The 22,950-nt window shown below is 36.8% G+C and overlaps 1 protein-coding gene across 3 annotated transcripts in view; it reads right to left on the bottom strand.

The window, feature by feature from the left end:
• Window positions 1–22,950, bottom strand: part of CERK (ceramide kinase) — a 41,290-nt gene that overhangs the window by 14,381 nt on the left and 3,959 nt on the right. For all 3 annotated transcript variants that reach the window (XM_030480153.1, XM_030480152.1, XM_030480154.1), the window contains exons 2-7: window positions 16,881–16,994; window positions 15,495–15,617; window positions 13,390–13,515; window positions 12,797–12,860; window positions 9,134–9,279; window positions 756–830 (exon numbers count right to left, since the gene is read on the bottom strand). In XM_030480153.1, the coding sequence (XP_030336013.1) occupies window positions 756–830; window positions 9,134–9,279; window positions 12,797–12,860; window positions 13,390–13,515; window positions 15,495–15,617; window positions 16,881–16,994 (648 nt within the window). The remainder of the gene's footprint in view (window positions 1–755; window positions 831–9,133; window positions 9,280–12,796; window positions 12,861–13,389; window positions 13,516–15,494; window positions 15,618–16,880; window positions 16,995–22,950) is intronic.

Below are 22,950 nucleotides of genomic sequence, written 5' to 3' on the forward strand. Positions count from 1 at the left end.
ATCATCTGACTACCTTGCACAATTTTTCAAATTCACTATTAAGAACTGGGTGACTATGATTCTTCAGTATGCGGCAGATAGGATAGACTGAATATGCCAAGTTGTCTTCCTTTAGCCCCCATGCAGTTCAGGGACTTCCTTACTAGAGGACTTTGAGGAGGGGCAATGTTAGCATCTCTACTGATGACAACATGTCAAAAAACACTTATTGAAGAGTAGTTGTTTTCCTCCCTAGTTCCTCCTCAAATATATGACCTCCAGATGGTAAAAAAGGGAAATTATCAGCTAATTCCAGGCAAGCAGAAGCCATATTTCTAACTTGGCATGGAAGCATTGAATTGCACAGGACAATTGGGGAACTAGTACAAAATGCAACTACTCAAGTGTACATGCACTTGTCACAGCTTTCTTTAAGAGAGAGAGAGAGAAAGAGTGTGCAATAACTTACACTGCTTATTGTATTTTACTGCTATTTTCAAAAGCACGCGAGAATCCATGAAAACTCAAGCACCAGATATAAAGCTTCAAAACATTATGATCCCTTGAAAACAATGAATTACAGTGGAGAAAGCAATTTATTTTTAACCTCTTGTATTCCAAATCACTTAAATCCCAGACAAAAATTTCATATTTCAACTCCGCCATTATGTTCAAATTGTATTTCACACACATACAGAAAGAACTAAATGAATTACTGGTTTAGGCTATTTATTTTCACCATTTTGATAATAAAACAGTGAACTATGACCACCCACCTACAATAATATGAAGAGCTGATGTCACTGGATCAGAAATGCCAATAGTCGAATAGCATACGCAGTCTGTTGATCCTGAAAAATAAACAACTAGAGATTAATTAATATCCTTTCAAAACAAGTATTATTGGCACAGTTTACCAAACAAAAGCACTATGTTCCTTTGGCTTGCCCCTTTCTATTTTATGGAACAAAGTAAATACAAGGATATGAATATTATGCTTTAAATGGTAACTTTCCTCCCCACCCCCTGCCCCGAGAGTTATTTCTCTCCATAGAAAGTACAAATATTTTCACTACATAAGCAATAAATATATAGCAGTTAGTGAAGGGAAATAAGTTAATTCACATAAAAAAAAAAAAAAATCAGGATTACATTACAGCTTTTATAACAGTTAAGGGTGGAGGGGAAGGAAGGCATATGCTGATTCTCCTTTGCTCAAGACTTTTTACCTATCGAGACCTCATGAAAAGAAATTAACTGATATCTTGGTTTTTTGGGGGACAGATCTAAATTCCAGGCTATCAACATCCTCTCCTCCTCCAACTGCATCTTAAACCAGAAACTCCTGCTTAGTTCTATTATTTGAAAATTAATAAATACTTGCTTTCTGTAATTAGTTTATTTATAGGTGAGCAACGTGGATAGAGATATGCCTTTACAGTCTTGAACAAAAGACCTATAAGAAGAAAGGGGGGAAGCTTTAGGTTTCGCCTATATTCTGTCTTTGTAAATAACTACCTGCAGGCAACTCTGCAGTCAGCACATCCACTCAGTATTTTAGGTGCTGGTTAGAGACAGGAAATTCTCCCTGATCCCTATAAAAAGCAGTCTAAGAGCCTAATGTAGGGTTCTGATGTCTACTCTGAAGCAGGGACTTGGAAGCTGGGGCCAGACATACCAAAGCATACTTGTTGCAATACCTAACTTCAAATTCATCTTGTAGTTTCTCCCATCCCTTCCCTGAAATTGAATTTCTTTAAAGCCAAGGTTGGATATCAGAAAACATAAAGTTACTTTGTCCACATATATATTCTCAGATTTGCTACTAATACACTAGCTGTTGAGCAGCTCAGATAGAGAGTACTTCATTTCTGAGGCCTAATCAAATTGAAATAGAAAACTAAAAATGGAGGAATGAGCAATCACTATTTAAAATCCACTTTTGGTTCTTTCTCACTTTGAAAACAGTCAGGGCATATATAGTTGTCAATAAGAGCAAAGAAAATCCTTTCCCCTCCAACTCTCAGGAAAGAGGCACCAGTTCCCCTACCAGTGACAGGCATTGAGAGAAGCTTCTATCAACCAAATGTATGCTCTTGACAAGGTTGAGGTTCAAAACGGTGCAAGTGGACCATATGCTGTTGCACAGGAAATGGGACTCCAATTGCAAATGGGACTCAGTATTGCAACAGAAAAGGTACTCAGATGATGATATTATGCCACATTTGGAGTTTTATAGCTGAAAATATTCAGTAGAGTTCAGATACTGAAGCTGTGCTCGACTGCCATTTTTTTCAGTTTCATTTTTCCTTCTGCACTTGTGAATTTCCATTAGGCAGAAAAGAAAAATTCTCACTACTTCTGAAAAGAAAAATAAATATAAAATAGCCACTACAAATAGCCACTAAAAGGTCTGACCTGAACTTTTACTGATGAGCATACAACATTTCATCCAACCTTTCTCCTTTCTTCAAGATCTGTTTGCATTCTGCTGCTAGAATTACCTTGTCACATTTGTCTTGATGCAAGCACAATTTCCACATAGTCTTACAATATAGGTGGGAGAAGAGGGGGATTCACTCAAGCTACATTTTATCACTGAAGGCTTATCTCCCTATAGTATTCTGTAGTCAATTGAAAGCCAATTTATCTGTTGGGCAATTTTATAGAACTTATTTTTATTTCCATTCGTTAACTAGCAAGGGAAGGCTAAAGTTAGATCTGAAGTCTGAAATTAATTCTGAGATTCTAAATAGGAGACTGGGGAAGGCACCAACAGTGTTTAACAACTGTCAAATCATCTCTCTTCCTCAGACACGCCAGTGGAGTACCAACTACAAACAGTAAAATATTGTTGGGTATTTTCCTCTCTCGGGGCTGGTAGTACACAGCAACAAAACCAGTATCGTTCCTTACATACATTTCAAGAGGATATAACTGGTCGTAACACCACGCCAAGCATGAATCTAACAGTACTAGTTTAAAGGTCACTAAAATGTTCATGATGGCTAAAGATTTCTATCTCTTTGAATACTTCATAACCAAACAGGAATTCTAGACCAATAGGTGGGTCTTGAATACTCTACAGGCTCTAATGCCTGTACTGACCAGATGCCCCCCTGCTATAACATGAATTTAGATGCTCATCTCATCTGCAAACACCTAAACATAAGCAAGAAAATTTGAGTATCAATTTCAAACTGAAACTCACCCTAAGGGAGTGCTGCAGATTACTCTGCTTGGCTTTCAACTGTTTCTCTAGTACAACAGTTGTCTTGCATAGGGCTAATACACTGTGATGATAGTGGCACCATACCATCATATATAGGTAGCTGATTCCCAAATTAAACGTCCAAAATCTCCCAGCTAAAGAAAGCTCTAATCCCAGGTATTTTGGTATTAAGATCTTACTGAAAATATGAAGAGTGTAGAGGGTACATTGACTAGTCTTTGTGAAAATATGTATAATTACTTTGAATCTTTACCATACATTATGTATACTAGATCCCTGTTTCATTACCCGTTTTCCCTAAAGTCTGTTTGTTATTAGGAGTTAACATAGAGCCACATAGTTGCTACATAGGCAAGCTCTTCTACGTTCCTTCCCTCCCCAAACTTAAACACTATTTTTTTTTTAAATAAATTTAATAATTTAAAAATTATCAAGGAAATCCTTCCTTTTAATCATAAGGAGAAACGATCGAGATATGTATTAAAAATATGAAAGAGTATGTACTCTCCACAAACCATTTTTGCTAAAGCAAGATTAAAGAAACCAAAGTGATGGACTGCACTACCTAGAATACACTACAGCTAAATCCCCAGATTTCCCCTTTGCATGCAAATATTGCTAGTTATTTGTGAGTAGACAAGTTATGCAGACAGGTACTCAGATACCACCTCACTAGCTTTAGTCATAGAACCACCAAAGTGATAAGTAAAATCAGATGATTTACTGGTTGCATGGAAGAGTTCATCCCATTTATACTGCAGACACCCCCTCCCCCCCCCAAAAAAACCCACACCAATCTGCCCCCCCAAAAAAACCCCAAAAAACCCCACCAAAACCAACACCCAAAATCCCAAATAAAATCCCCAAAATGCTAGAATTACTAATCTGAAAAATTATTAAATCAGAACACAGACATGCTGTGGGCTATATTCTTTTTTGTGCTTTTATTGATAGTAAACTACATAAATTCCAAAGAATTGGAAGTACTAAACTGAGCATATGACAGAAGCAACTCATCTAGATTTTGATCCTATAGAAAAGAGTGAAATTAATAAAGAAATAAATACTTTTAGTATTTATGCTCACGAGCATTGCTCCATGCGAGATGAGCCGGCAGTGTGCGCTTGCAGCCCAGAAAGCCAACCGTATCCTGGGCTGCATCAAAAGAAGCGTGACCAGCAGGTCAAAGGAGGTGATCCTGCCCCTCTACTCTGCTCTTGTGAGACCTCACTTGGAGTACTGCGTACAGTTCTGGTGTCCTCAACATAAAAAGGACATGGAGCTGTTGGAGCGAGTCCAGAGGAGGGCCACGAGGATGATAAGAGGGCTGGAGCACCTCCCGTATGAAGACAGGCTGAGAAAGTTGGGGCTGTTCAGCCTGGAGAAGAGAAGGCTGCGTGGAGACCTCCTAGCAGCCTTTCACTATCTGAAGGGGGTCTATAAGGATGCTGGGGAGGGACTCTTCCTTAGGGACTGTAGTGGTAGGACAAGGGGTAATGGGTTCAAACTTAAACAGGGGAAGTTGAGATTAGATATAAGGAAGAAGCTCTTTACAGTGAGGGTGGTGAAGCACCGGAATGGGTTGCCCGGGGAGGTTGTGGATGCTCCATCCCTGGTGGTGTTCAAGGCCAGGTTGGACAGAGCCTTGGACCACATGGTTTAGGGCAAGGTGTCCCTGCCCATGGCAGGGGGGTTGGAACTAGATGATCTTAAGGTCCTTTCCAACCCTTACTATTCTATGATTCTATGATTCTATGAGATACCTTGACAGGGGCAGGTGCTTCCACAGCACAAACAGACTCCTCAGAGATATATTAGTATGGCAACAGGATTCTGTACTGCAAACAAGTAAAATAAATTCAGTGGTGATCCTATACATCTGAAGTATTTTTGTGAAGTCAACAATCCATGCAGTGACCTCATAGATGAAATATCAGGCAATCATGCTAATGACTGAGTAACTGCATACTCTTGGTCAAGAAGCATTTAGAATTTTGAAGAAATCCATATGGTGACTTTTCTGGGAAGTGATTTCCAAATGAGAAGCTGCTGTTACAGGGAGAGATGAATGGTCTGGGCATAGAGTCATGTTCCTACTCTAAATTTTATATACCTTCCTGTGCTGTCTTTAGTATTCTCAACTTCTACAGCCACACAACAACATGTTGCTTATAATCACATTTCATGCTTCAATACATTAGAGTTTACACCTTGACCACAACAAAAGTGAGAGGGATCTGGATACACTAGAGGCCTAATTCACTATAGCAATTAACACTCTGTATCTACACATTACTCAATTTCCCCTAGCGCTTGGAAGATTTTCCCCCGTCCCCAGGGTAGGCTGGCAGACTTGGGGTTTTTTTTGAAGAACGAATGCATTAATATTCTGCCACAGCACAGAGTGAAGTAAGATTATTTTCTTTTTTCTATCTGCTGAGATCACAGGATTATTTAATCTAACCCACGCTCTTTTACTAAAGAGTCCTCCAATAGCAGTTGACAGCTTTGTCCTCCTGTTCTATGCCAGGTTTAGTAAGACGAACAAATCACTTTGGCTTACTCCAGAGGGTATAATTTTAATACTAAAACATGTGGATGAAACCTCAGTACCACGTGTCATAAAAATAATGATTCTCTGTTTCTAAGTTCTATAGAGGCACTCTACCACTCTGAACAGAGTGAGAAACCATGGCTGAATGTGCTTTTAAGGCTAGATGGCACTACCAGGAAGTCGTAACTAAACAGAAGTTTTTGTAGGTGTGCTGACTTCTGGTTACCACATTGCAATGCAAAATTTTGTTAGGTTGCTGCAACCTCTAAGTGCTCTTAATAGCAAATCTGTTTACAACAGCAATCAGTCAATTTACACTGGCAGATTAGAAGAATGGCTGCAAGTAAGAGACATTCGGAAGTTAAAACTGCCATTTGAGTAAAAGCTTTATTTAGGTCAACAAAAACACAAGTTATTTCATAAAAATGTAGCATAAAACACAAGAATGAATGATACTTTTTAACCATAAAACACACTAGGGAAAGACACACATTTGTTCAAGGCAAAAAAAAAGGGCCAAGCAGGGTTTGCTCCAGAAAGTCAGAACTATGATTTAGAAGTAGCATCCAACATTAAAAACAAAAAAAAAAGAAAAAAAAAAAAAAAAGAAAAAAAGAGCCTGCACAATGGGATTCTGCTTATGAAATGAAGCCAATTACTCAAAAAGTCATAGAGATGAGAGCCTTTTAGCATTACATCTTTCATTTGTAATTTTAAGCCTTTGTGTAAGTAAATTGACAATTTCTGAGCAAAGACTAAGCCTGCTGAACTGAGTGTTAGCTCGAACACAGACACTTTAATCACAACCGCAAACCACAACCTCCTATGCTTCTGTTAACACAGCTTGACATTAGGAAATAAATGATTAAAAAAAAAAAAAAAAAAAAAAAGGGAAAAACACCAATTCACCTTACCCCAGGCTGCTGTCCTCACTGAGAAGCTGTCTCCATATACCAGAAGACACAGTTTTAGAACTTAATCTCGGATTTATGGGTAGCGTTTGTTTTCAATATCTATTAATGAGATCTTAGGATTTTAAGAAAAAGGTTGGTTATAAAGGACTAAAAAGAGCATCATGGATGAAATTTTTCTCAAAGCATGATTTATATTTCATTATTCCTTTTGACCTGTTGTATTTTAGGACTGTCAGTTTAGTTTAAAAAAAGAAGTATTTTTTAAGTATCTCACTTGCTTTGGAACAGACTTCTTAAACTAGGCAGGGAAGTATGGGATCTGTTGGGGTCAACATACAGTCAGAGGTCCATTACATCAAGCAAATATGAACTGAGAACAGCTTCACCAGGGGCTCGAAAAAAAACCCTCTTGCTGCCTTCCTGACCACCTGCAATGCATGGGTTTGGCTATTTCATGTACAATCTAAGGTCCCTGTGATGACTAGATGTGTTAAGAAAGGATTAAGATTTGTTCAGTGATTTGACTCTTCTTTTCAATAAAGATTTTCCCATATTTTCAGTAATGGATCATTTTAAATATTGTACAATATACAAACAGATCACGATATGTATTATCCTCTGTACCGACAGAAACTTAATTAACAGAACTTCAAGCCCACCTTGGAGAAAACACTTGAATCGTAGCATTGATTACAAGGCTACACCTCATGTTAGTTCAAGGAATAGAGCATGCAGTATACATTCAATAGCATACAGCTACAATGGACAAAGCACAAAGACTAAAGTATGTAAGAGAAGAAAGTGACTTGATACATGTTAGCAATACTAAAATATCAGTGAAGATCATACATTTTGGTTGCAATTGGAAAAAATGCATTAAGAAATTGTTGGAAAAGCAAGGTTAATCTTTCAATTTTAACATGGTTATAGTTAATTTCCTAAGAACAAAGAAATAGCTCTTAATATTGAGGTTCCGTTTTTTCAACTGTATCTTCTATAGTCTCTAACATCACAAGTAGGCAAAATCTTCTGAAATCAACCATGTAAGCAAAAACCTTTAGTCCAAGAACTTTGCCCAAATAAGGGAAACAAAGGATAAAGCACTTCAAATTCTATTCTTGTTAAACTTACTATACAAACTGATTTTAATACAAAGCTTTAAAAAACAAAATCAGAATATACTTATATATAGTAATTGCTATAAAGAACGCTTAGTGTGCTGCCTAAGAAGCAGAATGAAAAACTGTAAGGGGATATTCACATTGGAACTTAGATCTAACTCTTGTACTACAAGCAGAAAGGTTAAGCTTCTTCCAAGCAACAATTCAGACCATTTGGGTTTGGATACATTCTTCACAAGGATACAAGTATAAAATTAGTCACCTAAAAGCCTGAGGGTACAAATATACCATTTCACTTGGCGTATTTTTATAACCTGTGCTAAATTTTCTCATAAAGTCTCTGTTATAGTTCTAGTCAGAAGCTCCTAATATTTATTTCATATCCCAGTTCTTTAATTCAAATCTCAAGCATCTGACAAGAAAAAAAGAACAGCATAGACACTGAACTGTCCATTTGTCTTTCCACAGAGTCCTCAGAATTGCAGATGCTATTAAAGAGCTGCAACACCAAATCCAGTCCTAGAAGAAAGAGTCATCTTGTAAGTTCATTCTTTGAGGAATCTTTAGGGACCAACTGGGCAGGGTAAGGTAACGCCTGGGACACTAAATTTAACAAGACTGATCCAAAGAGTGCCTATGGTCAATAAAATCATAAGTTTATCACCAAAGATCCAAATTCCAAGGCTGAGTTTGCTCAAATGCCTCTCAATGACAATAGTCACGATTGCCTGAAAAATTGGCTGACATGAAGAACTGTGAAGATATAGCACCTCTGAAAAGGTGCAGAAACTGCAACTTGGTTTGGAACCTGAGGACTCTTCCTCAGCCACAGCTGCCCTTTGCTTTCTGTGATGACAATGGGGATTAGGGAAGAGAGAGAGAAGAAATGTTAGCATTTTTTGGAGTTTGCCAGACCAGTGGGAGGTTCTCAGTACAATTCTAACTAAATTTGTGGAGCATTTGGAACTGGAGAAATACTTATCAGGTAAGTCTCTGTTCAGTAGATTTCACTCAATATGTTCAGATGGGCAAAGGTACCACTGTCAACAACTTCTCTTGTATTAACACAAAATAAGCCACACACACTCAAAAGTAGTAGTAATTAAATTCTAAAGTTGCACATTAAGATTTTATTTCCCTTACAAAATACCCCTCCCAAATAAAATGGCATGTGATCAATAATTATACCAGGATACAAACAGCTTTAGGTAGGTGTCTTTATGGAATATCACTGTTCATATCTTATACTTAGGCCTAAATTCAAGGAGTTACAAATAAGAAGAAATTTCAAGAATAAAAGAATAAAGTAAACTGAAAGTTAACCCTTTCTTACCAGCAGGAATTATGCCAATCCTTATATTGCACTGGACTAACGGTGCTTTGGGATTATTTTGATCTATGCCAGAGTCCTTCTGCATTCTTCCAATGAGACCATGCATCACTTCACTGAACATGCCGTCCCCACCAACACAAACAACACTGCCAGGAAACACAAATTAGAATGCACACTAACAGTGAATAAACAACACAGCAAGTGTTCTACTTAGGGCATGCACTGGGCACATCAAAAATAGTTGGTCTATTATCCTCTTCCTTTTTAATGTGATATAGTAGCCCACAGTCAACTTGGCAATTAACAAAAGCAGGAAAAAAATATATATAAATCAAGCTACACAACTGCAAAGGCACCTACACATGTCTGTAATGGTAGAAAAAAAATGTTGGAATGCAACCTAAAAAAAATATCTTTATCCTCTTGCTGTGTGCGGACAGACGAGGATCAGTGGAAATTCACTACACAAGGAAAACACTGAACAGGACTGTACATACAGCTTTCCAAGTAAACAAAATGGAAATAGCATACCTTTGCTAAAAGTGAAAAATTAAGCTAATATTTGTGGCTTCAGGCAGAAGTATACTTTACACTATTAATTTAATAGGGATATATATCATATAAAAGTCAAAAAACAGAAAAGTGCATGCTTGCATTCTCTTTTGAACATGCTGAGAGCCCAAACAGATAGAAGTCATGTATATCTACATAATCACTCATAATGAAACACAGAGTTCTAGATGTTACCAGATGCAAAACTTTGTTTTGCAAACTTAATTCAGGTCAGAGCTGATGCAGCAGCTACACAGATCCTCAATATGTTAAAGACCACAGCCAAGCAAATGCTAGGAAGTAAAAGACTATTTTACAGCAGTATACATTTCATGCACAATAATCAAATGCACACGAACTCTAAAAGCATAAACTAGTTCAAATACATTTGAAAGGCACACATGACAAATCCAAAGTTATGCAGGTAGCCCCCAGCACACATGTTTAGGAATGCTTACTGTTATCTCTAGCAATCATTTTCAATGCATAAGCTAATACTTACTCTTCCACATAGTCAGCAACAGACATTGCAGAATGAGCACTTGTTTCATAGGGCAAGTTAGTTTATTTAGTTTTTAAGTATTGATGATTTAAGTCTACTTATTATTGTATTTTCAGCAGAAGGAAAGCTTGAAAAACCCCAGTCATTTTTTCCATGAATGGGGAGGACAGTCTTAAAAATACACACTGTCCAACTCTGAGTCAAGACCTAAGAGACTGGGAGAGAAGGAAGAAAAGGATGTTTGGTTTTCATTTTTAAAATTAGTTTATCTTCTCATAGCTTACATTATTCCTCAACTTTAGCCTGTCTCATCTTTCTCTGCAGACTCTAAGAAAGAGGTTGAATGGACAAAAATTTCCATGTCAGAACACTATTGAACTATCTAAAACAAATACTATATCCAGGCTCAGAGATGACAACAATATGAAAGTCTAGACCTATCAGACAAAGAAGTTCACATACACGATATCAGCATGACCAAATTCATTGCAAAATCAAATGTGAAAAGCATGCGTATGAAAGCCCCTAGCAAAGAACTACTGTAAGAGAGATCTTCCTTAGAGCAATTCTTACATTCTGGTTTTATTTTCCGAATGGACTAGCATTTCAATTTTTAGACAGATGGTAACAGTAACCACATATGTTAAAAGGCTTCAGGAGAGCCCACAAGACACATGAGTTTTAAAAGATCTATAGTCCCTTCTAATCTCAAGCATTCTTTCTGTGAACTAATTCAAGAACTGGGAAAAAATCCAACCTGAAACAGTTTCACAAAGGCTTGTGCAATAGGTATATGGATAAGGAAGTGATTCATACATGCCAGACTTATTCTAAACATGGACAATACCTGCATAATATTACAGCATGTTCTAGTTCTACGCAGCAATGTATGAAAACCTGCTATATTGTAACTGAATGAATATTTGAAGTAACTGTCTTTGAAGAGAAGCTGTTATATCACTGAGCTACTAGATTAATACACTCGCCATAAGAAATTCTTTGGAGAAAATAGGTGAACAACAATTAGATGGAGGAATCCAAAGAAGCTTTTCTTGTATGTGAAAGAAGTCAATCAAACTTGGAAAAACATGTATTTATGCAGTTCAGCCATTTTTTAAATCTTCCATATAGCTACGTGATCTGTTATTTAAAAAGTAGCATTAATACAAGAACTTCTTCCTAACATCACTGTTCACCATAGAAACACACTTGTACATGATGGACAAAAACCAGGCTTGGAAAGACAGGTTGCAGTTCCCAAGCTAACTGCCAGTAAGGCCTAAACTGGGATGGAAGAACCATGAGATTCTAAAAAGATGCAGTGCTCTGGCCAATTGTTTAGCTCAGTCATGTTAGAGAAAGACCAAACCCCCCCATCCACAAAAAAAAGGGGGGTGGAAATCTATAGTAAGAGACTGTTTGAATGTACCAAAACCATTTCAGGTACCACTACAACTGGTCACTGCCACTTGTAAAAATACATTTGCTAGGAGCGGACACGGGCTCACTCTTCTTCTCTGTATTGGAATTTCATCAACCATCAGTATTATCTATTTCAAATCACTTCAACTAAATGAAAAGGAAAAATCTTAACTAGTTTTTTCTGGGATGCCCAGTTTCCCTTACTTGAATTTATGCAACATTAAGAAAAATGCCAGTATAGTTAAAACTTCCTATTTCAAGTGAACTCATTTTAAAGCAGGTGAAGTCTAGGAACAAAGCCTGTAAATGTAGTTTCTTACTTCCACAATTTGTCAACATCATGCCCTCACTTGATTTATATAACGCATATAGATCTGCTCCCCCAGTAAAAGTACTCTGAAAAGATACAAAGTGTTTTATTTTTACAGCTTACCAGTTTAAATGCACCTGTCAACAAGCACAACAAAATACTATTTTAAAATACTCTAGTTATGAGAGCTTATCTACATAGGTTCTACATACATTTTCATGATTTTCCAGTCATGTAACTTGTTTCATGTCATGGACTGGAAGCTGAATGACTAGCTTATTTATTAAAATACTCTGCTTCTACAGCAGATTTAATAATGGAATGCAATTTCACAATTCAATTAGGCCTTCTTTAAAACAGTAATTCCACAACAGAACAAACACAAATAAAGCCAAATGATATAGCCATTATTTGAACAGTAGTCCTTCATAGCAAGAGGAACTATCTGAAGTTTTTCTAAACAGTTCCCGTTTTTCATGCACAGACTGAATGCTACTGATGCAGTGTTCTGGACTCATGTATATGTCAAGGTCACCTTTACCACAAAACATTTCAGGGTAGCTTTAGCGCTATCAGCAAATGCTCAACTTCCAGACAAGCAGAATTAATCTTACATTTATCTTCTGAACACAAATCTCATGAAAACGTTGTTATACTACTTGAACATATTGTGCGTTGAACAGGTTTACTGAAACAGTTTAGTTTTCCTTTGATACTCCTTAATGTGGATCTCCTATGGAAAGGAACATGCCCCAGAATTTTCAGCTGTTGCGATAAACATATCAGCAATGAAGGCTACTGTTATAAATTAGAGGTAAGAATAGATTACAGAATATATCAACTAGAAAAGAAAAAAAAGACAAGTGAGGTTACTTACCCATCATATTTATTAATATTAACTTCAAATAGATTGTCCTTAGCATGGTTAGCATGTTCAGTTACTATGAAGAAATAAACATATTAAAAATTACTATTCTAAAAATATTATTATAAAATTATGTAATATACAATTATAGAAATGTTATTATTAATTCATTAATAACCATGATTCTATTACCAATGTGACCAACAGCCTGCCCATAAAATGTGTTTCAAAGACCTGTATGTCAAGTAAGGATTTAAAAGAGACACTCACTGCAGTACATGTGAAAAAATATTTCATTAAAAAACTGTGCAAATGAAAATTGTTTTAACAGAAAAACTGGAAGATAGAAGAATGGCAGTATTTTATAAATGAAGAGCTCAAATAGCTCAGAAGTACCAGAAGTTTTAGTTTGGTAAGCAGAAAACTGATATAAGGTTGACATTTTTCTGGCTACCTATGCTTTAATTAGAAAACAGTCCCTCTCTACCACTTAGCTTCATTTCTTCAGTAAGAAAGGTAAGTAACAGAAAGAACTTAAGGTACCCAGATGTGTTTTAAAGAGTTCGTATTGTGTTTATTAATAAATTAAAATATTCATCACTCACTAACAACATCAGTGGAGATAGAAGCCAGACTGAAGAGTGGAGCAACTTTCTGTTCATAAATCCTCTTCCCTTGTCGTTTTCCTCCATAGGGATTAATATACACAAGCAACTGCTTTGGTCTAGACTCTGCAGTATGGAAAAAAATTACAGTGTACTACTACTGTGCACAAAACAAAAATTTCACAAGCTATACAAAACCAAACCTGTAAACAACAGCGTGAACACAGCACGCTGACCTTTTATAACTTGTTATTAACAATCACAACTCTATAAATCTTTATCAGAGTGCTACAAAAACCTGCTTCATCTATCCTCTTTATTATACTGAGGATACTGACAGCATTAAACAAATTGGTAGTAAGACAGCAGGTGAAATTCAGTATCGTTTCATCTGATTATGTCTTGCATTCTTATGCATGTTATTCTTGCAGAACTTTCCCACTAAATTACATTAGTACACAGGCATACAAGACAAAAGACAAACCAAAGGGAGCCATAGGAAAGGCACTTGTGAGTGAAGCACATGTGGAAATGCTTTTACATTAATTTATGTAAACAACATTCTTGGCTTTAGTAATATAAACACATTTCCTTTCTGTGATAAGGACACAATATCTCACAAAACTACATGCTGCACAACCAGTGCTTGCCCTATAGTGTGTAACCCCTTACCTCAGAAAACACTTTTGATAATGATATCTCAATTCTCTTCAGATAGTTATGGATTTACATTGGTGGTGGCAATGAAAACAATCACTATACCTCTGTATTAACAGACACACAAAATGATAATGCTTCCTGCACCTAGGGAGCCTTCCTCTTTTGAATAGAATACAAAGACCTATTAACACATTCACATTTTCTCAGGCGGAATTCTAAATAATTATTTTAAAAGGAAAGAATAACTGAGTTATTAAACCAGCACACCTACATAATACATCTAGAATATTTGAATGACTTAAAGCTGCCACACATCCAAAGCACCATTCACCCTCTCTGGGAACCTGTTACCTTCTCTGAAATAGTTTGTTACCAATAGAATGAACACCTGCACTCAAACAGAGATGACTGCCCAGGCCACATGTTTCAGAGGTGTACTAAATTGGTGCACAAACCTCATTTTTAATAATACTTTATTGGAAGAGAAATACTTATGTTCTTGGTTTGCATACATGATGTAAGATACATGCTTCAAAAAAAAACCTGTTCAGAAGAACATTTTTTGTTAAATACACATTTTTATTATGTGAGCCTTATGTGCTTGAGTCACATTGTAGGTATACTTGTACCCAGTTCCTTCTCCAGCTTTGTGTCTCAGATGGACCTGAGGCCTATGCTGTAGGTAGCTTATCTACAGTCCCACCTCCGGCTCCTGCTGCTCCTGTCTGGCCTCCCTAGATGGACACGATTACTTTAGTTCATCTGAGCTGTAAATCAGTCCCATTGTTATCCCCATCCCTGCTCTGCCTGCCCTTCTCACATACAGTGGGACTGCACCCTGGATGGTGAGGGCACTGCCTGTGGTATGGTCATCCTTGATCTCCCTTCTGTCCTGCCACTCCCTAACATCTATCAAGGTATCTCATCTATCAAGGTATTCCTGCAAAAGTCCTTTTAGCTTTACGAGAAGTAATTGTCCAAGAGTCCCAGAAATGATTAATGGGAGCTCTTACTGCGGCACATGGTTGATGAGAGAGACTGGAAAGGTTAGACAGACACACAAAAAGCCACCCATAAATCTCACAATTGCTACAATCCTCCTCAGATCTCTGGAGTACCTCAAATCTCTGAGCTTACATCTGCCCTTTACTTCTTTTAAGTTATTTAAAGCCTCTGCCAAGCTTCCAATGTGTCCTTATTTTGTGAAAATAACTTACATCTGGGCAAAATTATAAGACATCTATAGTCCTGACTGATTAGAGTAAAACACTCAGCACAACTTAGCGAATATGCGAGATACAAAAGTAGTGATGAGAAGAATGAGACACTTCAACTCTCAGTTCCCTGAACTTTTAAGCATAACTGCAGGTACATCAAAATAATAACAACTGACATACAAGCCTGTAAAATGATGCTGCAAATGTTAGTAGCTTAGTCAAACTTACTCTGCATTTCAAGTAATTCTTTCAGTGCCTGTATCCACTGATTACACAAGTGCTCATCAGCACACCAAAATGTCACATCACTGCACCGCCAGCGGTGATTTCGGGCTTTCTTCACATAATACACTATTTAAATTTAAAAAAGAAAAAAAAAAAAAAAGTGGCATAATGAGGCAGTTCTGTGAAACGATGAATGCATTTCCCAGACATATCCAAAACATCTACCTTTGGAAAGAAGTGATAATTAACTCCCCCACTACACATTTCTGCAAATGACAAAAGCATTCAGAGTGTGAACAGGACATTGGTAAAAAGTCAAAATGAAAACACGTGGTCTAGGTCATTACCTTGCAGCAGATACTCAAACATAAGCTTCTTTTTAAACCAAATACAATCCATTTTCCACAAACTAATTATAGACATAAAATAAAAGCTCACTGAGCTTATGCATTATTTTATCTGTATTGAAGTCTGCAATGTCTACAAAATATAAATTGCCATAAGCTTAAGAGAATAAGTCAAACCCTCACATCAGCTCCCATGTCACCAACAGGGTGAATTTAATTTCATAAGGCTGAAATTTAAGGGGAAAAAAAATATTTAGAGCTTTCTCATGCATTAAGAACTGGGCTGGTGAAACAAGAACCACCCTTATCTCTCCATCTGTAGGATCAGCAATCATTGTTACTGAAGGACTAAATGCAATCAAAGTACTCCACAACATAAAATTTTGGCATGGGAGCAATCACATTCCCCCTAGCTTTGCAGCACAGAAGTCACCACTCTTTCCCCAAAACAGAAATTTATTTCTGGCACTTGATTTTAAGAATGCAGTCAATAATACAGAGAACCTTTTCATGCACACATTCTGATGGTTAGAGATAATTTTAAGAAACCCAAACATTAAAACCACAAACACGTAGGACTCATTTTTTCCAGCCTCTCTAGATTTTCTAGTCAAGTAGCATACAGCAAGCATGTTGCTGCAGAGTCATTCAGCAGCAGAAATGTAAGATGTTAGGACTTCATTAAAGAACTAAACACAGCATGTGTTCTTAAAGGAAGGGTTTTAGTCTCCAAAATAAGGATCTTGAAATGTAAACCGGCAGATGTATTCTTGTTTGTTTGTTTGGGGGGGTTTTGGCTGGGCTTTTTTTGATGTTTTTTGTTTGGTTTGGGTGGGGGTTTTGTTGTTGGGTTTTTTTGGGCATTATTTGTTTGGGTTTGTTTTGGGGTTTTTTTGTGGGGGAGGGGTGTATTTGTCTCTTTTTTTTTTTTAATGCATCATTTATGTTAAAAGAAATTCTGAAGATTCCTTTTGAGCCTGCCCTAAACATACCTACAACAAAGTCATTAGCAGAAGCACACTGAGACTGTTGCTTGCCTTACCTGTGAAAGCATGTGGCTTTCCCATTTTTTGCCATTTGCCACTATTACGTTGTTTCTTGTTAAGTTCAGTTTCTTCTACAGCAATGATCTCAGAGGTTGGTACAAAACAGTTTTCTGTACAAACACAAGACATTACACATTAACATCTTAAAACAGCACCAGATTATTTCTACACATAATATGATATAGACATAAAATTAGAGTAGCTGCTTAGTAAGTACAACCAAGAGCAAAAGTAATAATTTGCTGAATATTTTCAATTTCCTTTTGCCTTTTGTCGAAGCACATAATTCATAAGTATCTATGAATTACACCAACTCATATTTTAAACGTCTATGATTTCTCAGAAAATCAAGTATTCTGAGTACAAAAGCTTTTTGCATGAAGCCAAAATCCAGCCACTAATGAAATTGCCCCTTCAATGACACCTAGTCCAGATATCTGACAGTGAATAGCACAAGAGATTTCAAAGATCATGCAACTAAATCTACAGAGAGACTACAGAGGCTGTTTGTTATTCTCAAGTAAGTAGTTGGCTTATGAAAGAAGGGCATTCACGTATGAATTCTTAAGACTTTAAATCTCACTAAGCTTTCAAACATCAGGGTCTCCTAAGAAGCAAATTCTAGATGTTACGTTTAGGTACTGTTAAATGTATTTTTCTTATATCAACTTCAAGCTATTGTTTTTCAGAATTAAAAGCCTCTTGCTTTTGCACTATGAAGAATTTCTTCTACCCTCACTCTTTTTTATCTCTTACAGTCCCTCATACCTTCTCAGTCTTCTTAACTCCTGTCAAATTGAGGATTTTGTTTCATTTTCATTATCAATTTCAAAATTTCTCTGCTTTTACCTTAACTCAAAAAAAAAAAAAAAAGCAGAACTGAAAATACATGCTTTGTATTTATGTACAAGCACTCTGCATATATATACACATGTATAAAAGTTACATAAGATTATATTACTATAATAATATAATCTCTTATGTGTTAACAATATATCTACCTATATATGAGAAAAACAAGTATAGAGAAATACAAAGATATAAAGAGATATTAAACACATAAAATACAAACACTAGTACTGCTGTTACCAAGTTTTATCCTACATTTCATCTTCCTCACTATTTTGCAGAAGTACCATGGTGGCGGTGAGGAATGTAAAACGAAGGAAAAAAAGAATCCTGAGCTCATCACAGTGGTGACCACTACTCATTGCCACTAGTTCATTTTTTTTCCTGCCCTATTTGTTTTAGTCAAAATAGTTGTTAGCTATTGTAATGTCTATTGACATGTCATGGACTTCACACACAAGGTTGTGTTTTCTGTATTTTCCTTTACAGGTGTTTCAATATTTGACTTGATTTATATTCCTTTAGGGATTTTATCTTCCCAGAGGTTTTTAGCTTGATTTGTAAGTATAGCCTCCAAACTTTACACTAGGGTCTTTCAGGAATCGGACTGTATTCAAATGTTTTAACTCACAAAACAAATTTGGCTTCTAATTACATTTACGATATTTAAGGCATGATGGGGAAATGCAGCAGTCACAGAATGTCTTTATAAAGATCCAACAGCAGAGATGAACTCAGTAACAACACTTGTATTGAGATATCGACATTGTACATATACACATGTAAGACAGTATCAAGTATTTAATACTAGATAGTAACAGTTAATTTGTCTTCCTAACATTCAGAGAAAAGGTCTGCTATGGGATCTCAATGTGATCACCCACCTACCCATTTATCAGAGTTAAAAAAATACAGAACCGAGATGGAACAATAAATTAAGGGAAGGGAGTATGTTCTTTAAACTTTCTTTCCCAGAACTGCTTTTAGTTATCATTTTTCTACTGCCTATGCTGTCTATCCATATGTCACAATATGAAAGAAAGCTTGTTGCATTTATAAAGACTGCACTTAGGTGGTAATCATTTTGTTGTTGCTCACAGATTGCTACAGAAGTGAAACCAAATTTAGATCAAAATTTACATGACAATGCTCTAATGAACATCTTGGTAAATAGTTCTATCTATTGGACACTCATTAGCATGTGTGCTAGAAGCAGCTACAGAAGTCATTGTTTTATTAGGCAGTTTCTGTACAATAGAGAAAGCTGTCCAACTGTATAGATAGCAAATAGATTGAAAAGCACTTCCTGATCTGTATCACTGAAAGCATTTCTTCAGAGTACATATTTTAGCACATATTACACAGCTTACATTAACAATCCTAGACCTTGAAACACTTCTAATACTAAGTTCTCCTAATTTGTCAGAAGTGTTCTCCCTCTGACAGTCGCATGACTGGAAGTTCTGCTTTTCCAGTAAATCTCTTTGCAGATGCAGCAAAAAAAGCAAAGAAGAAAAGTTTCGGTTAAATATGTGCATTTTTTTTAATTCTAAGCCACAAGAGTTACATATGCGGAAAAAAAAAACCCACCCCAAAACCAAAACCTAACACTCAAACCAACAGACTGGGGGGTGAAAGGAGCGACACACCAAAACAAGAAAAAAGAAAAAAAGGAAGAAAACAAAAGCAAAGCACAGAGTGAGCCCACCTTCCCCTGTAAATCTTTGGGCTTGGTAGAAGTTCAAGAAGTTTCTGTTCTATGAGTACCAGCTATGCCAATTGTGGCTGTCTGCTACTTGGCACTGTACAAGCATCAAGCAACTCCACTGCCCCAATAGCATACTCCAATCTTCAGGCAGTCAAAACTACACACTACTTAACAGAGTAATTACAGAGGGCCAAAGATGCAAGGCTTTCTCAAATACAAACATGTTATTCAGAACATTCCCTACAGCTTATAAAAACAAATCTGAATGCAGTGGCATTTGTGTTTGGATAGAGCTCAAGAATTTCTATCAGTCTGAATATGACTCTATCACTATTTGACTTAGTGTTATGCAGTAAGTCAAAACACACTGTTTAATCAGAAAGCAAATCAACTACTTAGTCCCACCCTCCCCCCTTTTCCCCGGCAGGAGAAGTCTCCATTGCAAAGAAATCAAATAGAGGCCTTAAATACAAGCAATCTGGCTTCTTTGAACACAATGCCCCAATCTGACATTTAATTACCAAAACATGCCCCATAAAAAAGTAGGTGGTCTATGCCACCCTCTCTTGAGAAGTCAACAAGTTTCACATATGTACTAGCGTCCTTTCACACACCCACTTTCGCAGCATTTACCCTATTATCAGGTAGCATAAGCCACTTCTTTCACTGACGTAGCATAAAGATGCTCACTTGGGCTTGAGAAGTTTCCCCCAAAACATGGAAAATCTTACTGCCACATTAACAACAACAAAAAAAATGGTACTTACGCCCGCACTACTAGATCAACATTAATGAAAAAAGTTGAAAAGTGGGCTCAGACCATACCAAAGAATTTCACTCGGCTCAGCACAATATATTCAACCAAGCAGCACACAACAGTTCCTAGATAAAATTTCAGGTGAAATACTGTGACGTTTTCAACATACACATCTAGATTCAAGAGACTGAATTTCAAGTTCAGAAATACTGAAGCACACATTAATTTTCTTATGCTTACTCTCAAAGATCTTTACACATTTCTGTTTTGATGCCTCACCTTGCTCAATGTTGAGCATACATGATACACTAAAGACAATGAGTTGTCCATCCAGAGCAGATGGATGAAGGAGCATGGCAAAAAAAAATAAAAAGAAAATAATTAAAAACCCAAAAGACACACTGGACAGGTGACGGTCTTCACAGCACACTGGCTGTGCCAGTCATCATTTGTGCTGGGTCCCAGTGCTTTTACAGTCTTAACAGTCAGTCTTCTCTAAGTGCAAACTGACAAATCAGCAAAACACTGCGTTAGATGCATACTACTTTTTCCCACATTGAGCAAGTGGGAGAAAAAAAAAAAAACAACAAACAAAAAAACCCCAAAATCCCAAGTTAAGCACACTAACAGTGGGCTTCCTTTGCAAAACACATAGCTGGAAGTTGTTAAATGTGGTGTTCTGTGTTAAGAAAGGCATTTTGGTGTGCCATTGCTGTCTGCCACTTCTGCAGAACACGTCCTGAGTTTATAAGCAAACTCACTCAGAACCTCAGTCAAGACTTGTTCATTCATCACTGCCAGCTTTATATCCTACAGGCCAAATTCCTCCCTCAGAAATGTGTTAGCTCAAAGCAACACAGACATGTGCAAAAACATAAAGACGTTGCTGATCACAACATTTGGTTTATTCTTAAAATTCAGCGCATTCCCACGGATGCAGTGACATTCAGAACTAATTTAGATTATTAGTATACTCCTGTGACTTAAAAGTATTAACAGCTAAAAAGCTGGGGTGCAGATTTAAATAAGAAAGTTTTTTTCAGTCACTTTGGAAACTAATGTGCTGTTAGGGACCACATGAACATTAAGTTACCTTGCCCTACGTTTAAGCTTTGCCTTCACCCAAAAGCAAGAAAACAAGAACTTTTTATATTAGAAGGTACACTGCATTATATTGGTCATGTACTACAGAAAGCTATGTCTAATAAAGACCAGAATAAAAGATGGTGGATGGGATATAGAGCAGAATTACAGAGAATTCACATCCTACAAGAGGGGGATGGAAAAAAAGGGTATCATAACTAAATGATTTAATTCCAAACTGTGTAAGAGTCACAGAGACATCTGAAGGCCATGATCTCACAATACACAATCATTTATAGGATTTTTTTTTTAAAGTAAATGTTCAAGTACTTTGTAAACCAATAGACAATAGATCAGTTCCTAGTATGGTCAGACACACAGTTGCTGCTTCACATCGTGCATCTGAATTTGAATCAAATCACAGCAATCTGCACTTGGATCGGTTTGCATATTTAAATTGAATGTCTTCCCAAATTAATTCCATTCCATTGAATGTTTTCCAAATTAAATCTTTCCAACTCAACTATGACTACGTCAATGGTAAAGCAAGTTTTAAGATGCACTTCTTCACCGTAATGAGGAAAAAAACCCCACCACCAAAGAGGTGTATGCTGAAAAGCATGTATTGTTTAATGTAACATGCATCTATATTTGAATAATGTATCTTCCAGAAGACAACACGTTCCAAAGAAATAATGCATTCTAAAGCTATTATTCTCTACATCCTACAGGTTCAAGGTAGTCAGGGGAACTGTTCAGAGAAAAACATGGTTCAGATTTCTACCCCACTGCCAGTGGGGAATGACTGATGAAAAATCAGTCATATATCATCCTTGACTAAGGATGTGCCAACACACTACAAGCAAGGTGGAGGACAGACCTTACTTCCAAGCAGGCCCACTTCTGCTGTCTCAGCACTGTGTCTATCAAACTGAGCATCATTTAGAATCCACAACATTGGAATGGCATCAGTCTGTGAACACGAGTACTGAGGCCTCCTCAAGTAGTTGTTTTGGGGAGAAAGGTGGAAAAGACACTTAGATGGAGGGGAATTCTCTGGGAGAGACTAGAGAAGGGTTAACAGACAGAAACAGAAGGGTTAAAAGAAGGTGCATACAGGAAGTGAAAGCATACAGTTCGGCATCTAGTTTGATCATCCCCTTCGTGCTTGTACCTTACAAATAAAAAAATCCCAAAACACAGAAATAACAAGGGAATCTCATTCTGTGTTTGTAATGCCTTAGTACCAAGTACATTACAATCTTAGCCAATACTTGTAAAATACCTGCAAATACATGTGTACAATACATAATCTGCTATGAAATTTGGTACACGAAGTTTTATCACGTGCTACTTGATAAAAACCCGACTGTGCCACCAACATGAGGAAAGAATAAAACAACTGATCTGTCCAGATTTCCATAGGCTATTAATGACTAACAACTAAATCTCAGAGAAAAATGTTATAAGGTTGAAAAATAATGTTATTCAGAACATCTGAAAATGAAGGTGTGCTGAGGGAAGAAGGTGTATAGCTAAAAGTAACAGAGAAACATATGAAAAATTTCAGATGAAACTTTGCCCTCTAAGTTTAAAGAAGTCCAACTAAAGAATGGGAAATGGGAACCTCATTACACTGAGGACAGAACTTGAAAATATGATGCTGTTA

Source organism: Strigops habroptila, chromosome 3 (genome assembly GCF_004027225.2).
Source record: "Strigops habroptila isolate Jane chromosome 3, bStrHab1.2.pri, whole genome shotgun sequence".
NCBI classification, from domain to species: domain Eukaryota; kingdom Metazoa; phylum Chordata; class Aves; order Psittaciformes; family Psittacidae; genus Strigops; species Strigops habroptila.